The sequence below is a fragment of the Tripterygium wilfordii genome, chromosome 8, assembly GCF_013401445.1.
Source record: "Tripterygium wilfordii isolate XIE 37 chromosome 8, ASM1340144v1, whole genome shotgun sequence".
Classification (NCBI taxonomy): domain Eukaryota; kingdom Viridiplantae; phylum Streptophyta; class Magnoliopsida; order Celastrales; family Celastraceae; genus Tripterygium; species Tripterygium wilfordii.
Genome location: NC_052239.1, coordinates 973,388 through 984,194, shown reverse-complemented (window position 1 = coordinate 984,194; position 10,807 = coordinate 973,388). Strand labels below are relative to the sequence as shown.

The 10,807-nt window shown below is 39.3% G+C and overlaps 2 protein-coding genes across 2 annotated transcripts; both read left to right on the top strand.

The window, feature by feature from the left end:
• Window positions 1-120: 120 nt before the first annotated feature.
• On the top strand, window positions 121-3,700 carry LOC120003978 (receptor-like serine/threonine-protein kinase At4g25390). The gene is made up of 2 exons (XM_038853158.1): window positions 121-3,126; window positions 3,678-3,700. Exon 1 carries the CDS (start codon window positions 759-761, stop codon window positions 2,835-2,837), a length of 2,079 nt encoding a protein of 692 aa, XP_038709086.1. The 5' UTR covers window positions 121-758; the 3' UTR covers window positions 2,838-3,126; window positions 3,678-3,700.
• Window positions 3,701-5,167: 1,467 nt separating this feature from the next.
• On the top strand, window positions 5,168-9,389 carry LOC120004192. Its single transcript, XM_038853463.1, has 7 exons — window positions 5,168-5,302; window positions 5,410-5,581; window positions 6,135-6,236; window positions 7,312-7,377; window positions 7,495-7,551; window positions 8,197-8,291; window positions 8,837-9,389. Exons 1-7 carry the CDS (start codon window positions 5,168-5,170, stop codon window positions 8,915-8,917), a joined length of 708 nt encoding a protein of 235 aa, XP_038709391.1. The 3' UTR covers window positions 8,918-9,389.
• Window positions 9,390-10,807: the final 1,418 nt, after the last annotated feature.

The window sequence follows — 10,807 nt, the reverse complement described above, 5'->3', positions numbered from 1 at the left end:
AATGGTTTGGTATTTGGTGTGGGTCACCATGTTTGAAACCAGGGCAGGAGTTTTGAAATGGCCAAATAATAAAAGTTATAAAACTGAAAGGAACCACCCACCCCCCATTTTCTTTCTAATTGCTTTTATCAGCATCTAACCTAAACCAGGTTTTCTTGCACTCAATTTCCTTTTGATTGGTTCTTCTTCACCTTCTCCTCCTCCTCACTTTTTGTAAATATCAATTAGGGAAGATTAGCAATCATTACCACTAATTACCAAGATCAACCATTCTTATAGGCTATAGCTTCTCACAAAAAATTGTTGATGATCTCTGTAATTCCAGATTATTAAAATTATGCTCTATTTCCTTTTCAAATCTCCTAAGTTTTTAATGCTGAAAACATTTATCTTTATATCCAAGCTACAATATTTCCTTTTTGTTTGTTTTTTTTATTAGCTAAATTTCAGGGGAAAAAAGAGGGATTTGATTTTCGCTAACAAAGAGGTCGACCACATATGCGAACCAAGAGATGGAACATAAAACGTCACCGTATAAAACCCATTAAAAGTCTGGAGAACCGACAGATTCCAGAGCATCAAAAACGGCTGTTAAACTGTTAAGAGCGTCGACGCAAAAAGGGAAAAACACACAAGCAGAGCCGGAGGGCTTCTTCGCCGATTGGGGACTTCAACTTACAGTCATGGAATTTCCCCCTCTAGAATTCTTGTAAGTTCGTCTTTCACTTCTTTTCGTTGTTAAGCTTATTAATCCCACCATGCCATTTCGCCCGGTCCCACCAACACCCCCGGGGCCGCCTCCACCATTGATCGTTCACCAAGTCACACTCTCCCCTGCGCCCTCCCCCACAGAATTCCCACACCACCGCCAAGGCGTCCTACCACCACTCGCCGCCGCCTGCTCCTTCCTATTCTTTGTCCTTCGCTGCTTCCGAAAAGTTCGGCGGGAGCGCACCGCTCCCTCCGACGCCAAGCCACCACATCGATTCTCCTACTCTTCTCTTCGTCATGCCACCAATTCTTTTTCGTCTTCTAACATCCTCGGCCAGGGAGGCTTTGGCTCCGTCTTCCGAGGCACCCTGCCTAACCGCCTGGAAGTTGCTGTGAAGGTCATGGATTCCGGTTCCCTCCAGGGAGAGCGAGAGTTTCAAAACGAGCTCTTCTTCGCCTCCAAGGTCGACTCTCCCCATGTTGTTTCCGTCCTTGGATTCTCCTCCGACAGGAAGCGCCGCAGAATGCTTTTGGTATATGAACTTGTACAAAATGGAAACTTACAAGACGCGTTGTTACACAGAAAGTGTGCGGAGCTGATGGAGTGGAAGAAAAGGTTTTCGATTACAATTGATATTGCGAAGGGGATTGAGTATTTACATAATTTGAACCCGCCGGTTATTCACGGAGACATCAAGCCCAGTAACGTACTGTTGGATCGGCAATTCTCCGCGAAGATTGCAGATTTTGGTTTGGCGCGGTTGAAATCAGAGAATCAATATGAAATTACAGTGGACGAGAGTGACGGGGGGAAAGTGAACGATGTATTAGAGGTGGCAAAGAAGGCAGAGCTGGAGAGCAACGGGGGTGGTGCATTAGAGGATTATGGATCTGTAGTGGAGGATACAGAGAGTATAACAACGGGGTTCGAGGAATTCAGTCTGGGAGTAGGTCAGTCCCCGGAGGGCTTCTCTGGAGATCCAACATCGCCGGAGACCCTAGATGCTGTAACTGCCTCACCAGAGACAGTTGGCATAGTGCCATCTCCGGGGAGAAATAGTTTTGATGGTGCCAGTGTTGAGAGTGTTAATGAATTAGGTACTGGAGCTGAAAAGAGCAATAAAGGGATGAGCAAGGGTGTTTCAGCGAAAGACTGGTGGTGGAAGCAAGAGAATGGGACTTCAGAGAATGGAAAAGTAAAGGATTATGTTATGGAATGGATAGGAACAGAAATTAAGAAAGAGAGACCGAAGAGTGATTGGATTGGAGCTTCTTCGTCAAGTAATGTTGCAACTGGGAAATTGGAGAAGAAGAAGAATAAGAGGCATAAACAGCGATTTGATTGGTGGCTTTCATTAGATGAGGACAGCAAGATTGCCACGAAAAACTTGAAGAAGGAGAATATAAGACCTGCAAGAGAGTGGTGGAAGGAGGAATACTGCGGGGAGCTTGAAAGGAAGAAGAAGAAAAAGAAGGAAGGGGTAGTCAGTGACAACAATGGCGAAGAAGATTGGTGGCCAAGAGCTGAGGAATTGTATGTCGGTAGAAAGAAGAAGAATAGGAGTAGTAGTCGTGGTAGTATAGATTGGTGGTTGGATGGGCTTAGTGGAGAGTTTCTGAAAGGTCGAGGCAATAGCCGTGATTCTATCAGTGGAGAGATTCCTAATAGTGGTGGCATTAGTAGTACACCGAGTATGAGAGGCACCATTTGTTATGTTGCTCCTGAATATGGTGGAGGGGATAATATATCTGAGAAGTGTGATGTTTATAGCTTTGGTGTGTTGTTGCTGGTTCTCATTGCCGGGAGGCGGCCCCTTCAGGTGGCAGGCTCGCCCAAGTCTGAATTCCAGCGTGCCAATCTGATATCATGGGCACGCCTTCTTGCGCGCACTGGGAAGCTTCTTGATTTGGTTGATAAGAATGTTCAGTCATTGGATCGAGAACAAGCTCATCTTTGCATCACAATTGCTCTGCTTTGTCTGCAGAAGTCACCTGCTCGTCGCCCCTCAATGAAAGATGTGGTTGGAATGCTTTCTGGGGACACAGAGCTGCCCCAACTACCAACTCATTTTTCCCCTTCGCCACGGTCACGCCTTACATTCAAATCAAACAAGAAGGCTGGGTGAGTTTCAATGTCTAATGTCAATTTTCACACACGATAGTATACTGATGTAGATCATCGATCCTCATGTTTGTTGAGATTTGTGTAGAAAGGAAATATGTTAAAACATTGGGAGAATTTCAAAGTTCATTCTCAATATGCCCTAGGATTCAGTTATATTTTAACATCATCAGCTTGTATATGTAGCCATTATAGAGGCTTAAGTCATAATACTAATGCTTCTTCTTCAACTTTAAACTGAAACTATGAGCACTTCAAAATGCCATGGTTAAGCGTGGATTCAGCCATCTTAGGTTGTGTTTGGTATCACTTCCAAAAATTTTGAAAACAAAAACATAAAACATAAAATTGAAACTTGTTTGGACGAACACTTAAAACTGAAAACAAAAACTGAAAGCATAAAACTGGAAAAAAAAGAGTGTGTCTATGGTTTTATTTTCATAATAATGGAATATATCCACACCATTACATTTTTCATAACTGCAGCCTTTGCCGTGTCTATTGCAACGTAATTCACCATTGAAAACATCAGTAGAAAGCAAAAAAGATAAGAAATAAAACAATAACTCAAAGTATATTTGATCATTGTCTTTATATCTCTATGCAATTTGTAATATGAATTCTTAAAGAAAGTGCAATCTATAATCAATGTAACTAGTTCTGTTTCCAAAACTTTAAAAAACCTTTTTTTCTTGTTTTCAAAAATTTTGAAAACCTGTTTTTGGTTTTCATAAAAACCAAAAACAGAAAATACAAACAAACAATATTTTTTGTTTTTATTTTCTATTTTTTGAAAACTAAAACAAAAAACAAGAAACAAAAATGATACCAAACAGACCCTTAGTAAACTTGATTAGTTTCCTTGAATTTGAATATGTTGCTTGCTTTTTATCCTTTCATAACTTTCATGCTGTGGTGGTTCTTTATAGAAAGTCTTCCATTTATGGCATTGGTTGGCTTTGTTTATATTCGAATTTCTACCAGCAGATTGCTTGTGTATGGTTATATATTCGTTTTTCCACAAGGACAAAAAAAGAGAGGCTTTGTTTAAAATATTATAGTTAAGAGTATGGTCCTTTTGAGTTAATATCCACACAATTATTGGTTCCTTCTGATAATGATAAAATCTGTTTTGCTTTTGTATGCAAATCCTTTCTTCAAACACAGTATGCTTGAAGAGTAGTTTGGCATGTATAATGACTAATGAGATACCTTTAGTTGAAGTCGCATAGCATGCCAAGAAGCACACATTTGATTTAACTAGTTCAAGGTTCATTTTCCCAACTTTATTCATTTCTTGGCTGCACATGAACACAACAGTTGGAAGCAAATATGTAAAGTCCATTATTTGCTTATGATTGTTTGGAGTCTTGATATGATTATTTCTTATTTGGTGATGGACGTGTAGGGTTACTATAGTTTCTGTGGAATGAATGGCTTCTATATGTAGCCAAGGTGTTTGGTAAATTGCACGCGAGAAATGGCTATTGTAATTTTGTAGGGATGGAGTGAGGTGACACAAATGGCGATTGTTATCATATGCAAATTCTTCTATATCAACTTTCACATGATAGCTCATTCAATTAGTCGATCTTTTAGGTGATTAAAATCAAATAAATTTTTTTATGTGCTCTCCCGAAGTCAGTTAAGATAAACAATTTAGGAAATTTAAATTCCAAGGCCAGAGGCCTAGAACTATAAGTGGAATCAATTATGCGCGAGAGATCGTGTACACCTCAAAACTATTAAGTTTTTTCTTCTCTTTTCTATATGGAAAGTTGGAAACCCCTATCACTATGATAAATTCATAATCCGTGCAATAACTCACAAATCAGATATAGCAAATGCATGTGAAAAGCTTTTGGCTTTTGTCTAATTTCAACATTAAAAATCCCAGTACTTTTTGTGCCAGAATTCAACAAGGACTTTGCTTTAGACCTGAGAAGTAAAACAGCTAAAGGAATTTGTAATCACCACCTCGCAATTCCCCGCTTATAGGCAAGTAATAGACGCGACGCGCGCACGCGCGTTCCCTTTATTTGCACCGCCCGGCTGCGTAAACCCGAAGCAGTCACTATCCCAAGTTCTCATACACGGCAGTGGTTCGTTACGCTGGCTTTATTGTTTCTCCGTTTTTTCTCGTCCACGGTCTCCACATTCACTCTGATTCATAGTTTCACACGCACATGCCGACCCTAATCTTTCGCTAAAACCTAGAATTTGAATGTCGTTACTGCTCTCTTGGTCACTCCCTCTGTCCGTGATCTCTCTCGCTTGCAACCACTCTCTCTCCTTCATATCCTCTCACATCCATCTCCCTCCCTGGAGAACACGATGCAATTGCTCTATCGCCGAGCCGACAACGAAAGCAACTATGTAATTCTCTCGATCAAGCAGGATCTCCGCGTAGATCGCCGGATTCTTTATCGTGCGTATGACTCTTCTGCGTTTTCTTATATTCTTTTTAGAGTTTTCTTTGTCGTTCAATTCTTTTTAGGTTTTTCTTGTGTCATGAACTCTAATCTTTTGTTAAACCTATAATTTGACTCCGTTGCTGCTTTCACTCTATATTTCAGTTGTTCTCTCTCCGCGTCCGCTGCGAGAGGCCATGCGCGAAAGAATGGCTCCGCAATTATTTGGTTCAAGTAGGATCTTCGAGTCTGAGTCGACGATCATCGGGCCCTTGTAGCCGAACCAGAGTATGGGGCCGTGGTTCCTCCCTATGTCTTCGATCACGGATTCTTTTTCGTGAGTATGCTTCTTCTGCTTTTTCTTGTATTCCTTGTTTTTTCTCCTGGTGTTAGGTCATTATTTGTCTTATATTACAACTCTAGTCTCTTGTTAAAACCTCGAATCAGAAGATTTTTTGCTTTCATGAACATTCTTTGTTCACGTCCTCTCTGGCTTTCTCCTTCAGATTCTCTCATCTCCATCTCCTCCGCTCAGCACGTTCTAGTCGCCTGGGCAGGAGAGGCAATATGCTAAAGGATCTCCGAGTCTTCTACTATCCTGGCCTTGTAGCCGGGAAGGCAATGCGTCAAGGGTTAGCTTAACGCTTAGAAGTTATTTTTAGGCATCTTCCTTGTGCTTCTTCATCCTGATTTATCTCTCCTCATTTCATCATGAATTTTTTATGAAAACAACTTTGTCACTTTTGTTACTGTTAGTTCTTGTTTTTGCTCTGATCTCTCATAGGTTGGACAACATCTGTTGTCCTACTTTTTGTATACTTCTTTCTTTAATGAATTTAACATTTTCTATCCAAAAAAACTTTGTCATTAACTAACTCGATTCTTTGCAGCCTTCGACAACTTTATGCCTCCATTAATTGCAAAGTGGCAGCAACTCTCAAATTCAGAGAAGAACCTCTTTCCATATTTGCAACTTTACATCCACAGAACAGGTGAGCATCCTCACTTCCTATTGAGGATGATCTATTTATTGTATTCTGAATGGGATGATCTCAATCTGATAGAATAAAGAGGTGTATACTCAAAGCAATATCTTCAAATGTGTGTAGAAAATAGCAGAGCAAGCAATGATTATTCCCGAATTTAATCTTATTTTAAGTGATTTGGTGATTTAATGTTCAGGCACATCGTTCAATTTCTTTCTTATTGGTATCATAATTGCTGGTGAATATGAAGAGAGTTTGTCCATTTCAATGGACAAACTCTCTTCAATTTTGAACTCTGATACTCGTGCTTGTACTTTTAGCCCTTTTAAATCGACAAGTTTTATCGTAACATTGGAGTTTGGACTTATACTAATTTGTTCTACTCGGAGAAATTTCTGTCACGGGCGCTTTCACCTTTGTGAGTGTTGTGTAAGGTGCCAAGGAACACAACTATTGTTTATTTGTTTGTTGTCTGTTGTTTGGACCTTAAAGGAATAATATGAAGTACAAGGCCATGATCTTAAGGTGCCAGAGCAACTGAGCCTATTTTATGCTTCAAATCACAACCCTGACTGGGCTTGCCGCTTGGAAGTTGTAATTTGGAGCTGGTCCAGCTGAGAGATTTGTACTTTAGAAATTAGAACGGAACATGTACAAAGAACTTTTCGAAGGAAGCGACAGTGCCAAAAATTCTTTAATAGTAGGTACATTTGTGTGAAATCCTAAAGGGAAGCGCTTCAATTCTGCAGGGAAAAATGGGAATTGTTGGACCATTTTTTAGGGAGAGAAAGATACACAGAAGTGAAAGAATGAAAATGCACACAGAGGTTTGCTTTAGATCTTTACTTTTTTAAAAGTGATGTCATTCTTGATTTATTTATGCTGGATAATGCATAGTTTTGATGTAAATCTTTCTTTAATATAGTGTGGGGTGATCACGCCTTGTGCCTTAAGCAACCCTTGTGCTTTTAATTACACTGCTCGGAGATGATTTGGGCCCCATAGATTATCATCTCTATAATCCTTGCAACTTTTCTTTAACTAAGGATGTCTCACTATGAATTCTGGACTCTGATTCTAGTTTTAGAAGCTGGACATCTCTACATTCAGAGCAGTTGTCCCCACCTCATCCCCAAATGTCTACAAGGTGATAGTCGTACACCCAAATGCATGTATGTTTTTATTTATTTTGTTTTATCATCCATGGTTGACTGGACAATATGCTCTGTATGATTCATCAAATAATATGGTTTGTTTCTTTCAGGCACTGGTTCTAAATATCAACCAGACCTAACAATTGGCAAAGGTTTAACAAAGTCTGGTATGTAGATTATTGTTGTTTTTGTTTTTCTTCTAGCCATTTATAATTGCATTTTAATTTTTGCGTTTCGTTTTTCTACATAATTTGTATGTGATGTGATGGGATAAGAAACTATCAAAATAGAAGATTTGATCTAGGATACGGGTAGCGCCAATCAAAATAAGATGCAAGAAAATATGCTAAGCAGCTTGGTCATATACAATGTAGAAGATATTATTGCAGTATTAGTAGAGTTAAAAAGAATGTAAGTAGGATGTACTGAAATGTGATAAGAAAAGGCATGGACCCTATAGAATATATGAAACTCTATAGAATAGATGAAATTGTAGATCTCGATAAGAACAAATGGCAAAGGAAAACTCATGGCATGGATATTACTAATGTCTTATATGGGTTCTTGTACCCTACCCTTAACATATTGATTATGATAGTTTGGGATACGTATTTGATGATGATGATGAATGTGATTGTTGTTTGCAATGGAACTGGCATTTGCATGATTATCCATACGTTATGCTTCTTTTGTCTTTCAAATTGCGTTGTCCTCTGGTATCTTCTTTTGGAAAATTATGTGGCAACAGAAGGGTTTCCATAGAATAGTTTTGCATTGTTTGGGTCTCTGAAATTCATCATTGGTGAGTATAGGCATTGCCACATGGAATGCACCTGTGTCCTGTAAAAGAGAGAGTGTTATGTTTTCAGTATCTTGGAAAAATGGAAAAAAAAGAAGAAGAAGAAACGTATGGATCTCTTGCTTCTTCTTTTTTCCTCATTTTTGCATTAGTTTGATTTTTTAGGCAAAGCTTTGTATGATGAATTTTGGAGCTGGTTTTTAGTTCTTGGATGCTATATTTTCACAATTAGCAAATCACATTCATTCTAGTAAGATGCTATTTGTCGTCTAACATTTTTGTCTGCTTCTAAGTTTTTGGTGGTTGTGATGATTAAATGGGCTAGTTAGGAACTCTTGTGTGGATGTATCTCAACTTCCTGCAGTCTTTATTATTTGAAATCCTGTCTTTGGAAACAACCTCTCTTGTGGGGGTAAATATCTGCGTACATCTTGTCTGTCCCTAACCCCTTCCATTGTGGGAGCCTTGTACACGGGTGTTGTTTAACTTTTTTTTTTCAAGTCATTATCATACCCCCAACTCTTATGGGGTTAGCTTTCAAGCTTTTGTTCTTTTATCTCGAAGCATCATATTATAATCTGCTTCGCTGACTTCATTTTGGATTTTGCTTCATGCCCTACCCACTTAAAGATATTGGCTGGAAATTTGCGTAGGTTGATTCTATTTCTTCTGGGGCTCAGTATGATAAAGGCACTCTTGATTTGCTCTCTGGACTAGCCGAGGCATCAGGATAGAGAGGTTGGTAGTTCCGTAATTATGAACAAGGTTGGTACTTGCCTAACTGAACATTATTTGATCGTGGAAAAAATATGAGATCAGGCATATTAGCTGTCAAAATTTGTCTGAGTTTATAAAGCTAAAGCATGATATGTGAGACCATACCACTTGTTTACTTAAACCTTAAAGTAATGTCATAGATTAACAAGGAACTTTTGGCACGGTGTTAGTTTACTCCTTAAGCTGAACTTGATGCAGTGACATGATAGCTTGGAGTAAGGAACTCCCCTAAAGCCAATCTCATTCATGCCCTCGGCTTTCTGTAAGTAAAAGGGTAAACCCTCTTGCACCAGTGATATAAAAAAAATCTGTTTGAAGACTTTGGTTGTTTAAGGCTAATATTTTATGATCTAGAAACCTAATCGAAAGAGAATTCATCTTTTGTTTACATATTTTGAGAAGATATACCAATTTATACGCCCTTGGTCACCTCTTAAGTCTTAGAGCTTGTTTGGATTGATGTTTTTGAGAGTTAAGTGAGAAGGGTTAAAGAGGGTGGAGTGATTCCACCTTTACCTCCTATCCAAGTAAAGGTGAGTCAAGGTAATCCCCTCCCATGACCCCCTCACTTAACTCTCTCCATTAATTCTACTCTACTCTTCATTTTACCCTTCAAGCAAATCCTGGATTTGTTAGGAATTTGTGAACTTGTGGTGTTGCCTCTGTTATCCATCCTTTTCTAACCTTGCCACTTGACAGTTGACACACCAAAACATTTGTCCAGCCCAACACTCTACTTCTTGTCATTTCAAAGTTGTATCATTTACTCAGCTAGTGGAGGCGTTTCTAGTCAAAATTTTTCTTCTATTAAAAATTATTTCATTGTCTATAATTGCTTTATATTGTACTCTGCATCGGTCATTCACCACGTTAAAATTTTGCCAATACGGTTTAAAGCAAAAATACTTTTGTCCAATATCATTTAAATTGGGGTTTTGCCTTTTGGTTCATTTCTGTAGCCCAATAAATCACAACTACAACGTTATTTAAAAATTTAAATGCACATAGGCCCATGTTAAAGGTTCATTTTCAGTTCGGCCCGAGGACAATTTTTTCTTCGGCTTCAGGCTCATTTTCATGTGGGAAAATCACGGCCTCTTAGTTTTTACTCAAATTACCCCAGAAAAAGAGCCCCGTTAGATTGAGCCTTATTTACACTTGGGCTTGAGCTCCATATTGTGGACATCTTTCTGATTGTACTTGTCTCTTGTTTTAAAGGGCCTGAGGCCAACATTAGATTAGGCTTAAGGCCCATAATGAACTGGGCTATTGTTGTTTCGGCCCTAGGCCTATATTAAAAGGCCGTAAGTATTAGGCGAGATGCGCAAATGGGCCCAAGGCCGATATAGTTTTTACTGGGCCCAAAGGTACATTTGTTTTTTGATGGGCTAAGGTCCACAATGTTTTTACTGGGCCCAAAGGCCAATATATTTTGATGGGTCAAAGGCCCATTTGTTTTTTGTTGGGCCCAAGAGCCCATGTCATTTTCATGGGCCCAAAGACCATTTCATTTGTTAATGGGCCAATGCCTTTTTTAATTGGGCCAAAAGCCCATATCTTTTTGATGAACGCAAGGCCCAATTAGTTTGTTAATTAGCCCAAGGCCTATTTGTTTTTCCGAGCCCAGGCCCACTACTTTTTTGATGGGCCAATGCCCATTTGTTTTTTATTGGGCCCAAGGCCCATATCGTTTTTGATGGGCTCCCCAGGCCCAGTTCGTTTTTGATGGGCCTAATGCCATTTCTTAATTTTGGGCCCAAGGCCCATAACGTTTCTGATGGGCCCAGACTCATTAACATACTCATGGGCTCAAGGCCCATTTTATTGAATGTGTCCAATGCCTATTT

What these genes read in the sequence shown, in the direction of transcription:
- LOC120003978 (XM_038853158.1), top strand. Translation starts at nt 759, where the DNA reads ATGCCATTTCGCCCGGTCCCACCAACACCCCCGGGGCCGCCTCCACCA.
- LOC120004192 (XM_038853463.1), top strand. Translation starts at nt 5,168, where the DNA reads ATGCAATTGCTCTATCGCCGAGCCGACAACGAAAGCAACTATGTAATT. An exon ending in TTTCTTATATTCTTTTTAGA is followed by an intron (nt 5,303 to 5,409) that starts GTTTTCTTTGTC and finishes TCTATATTTCAG; the next exon opens with TTGTTCTCTCTCCGCGTCCG. An exon ending in ACTTTACATCCACAGAACAG is followed by an intron (nt 6,237 to 7,311) that starts GTGAGCATCCTC and finishes CTCTGATTCTAG; the next exon opens with TTTTAGAAGCTGGACATCTC.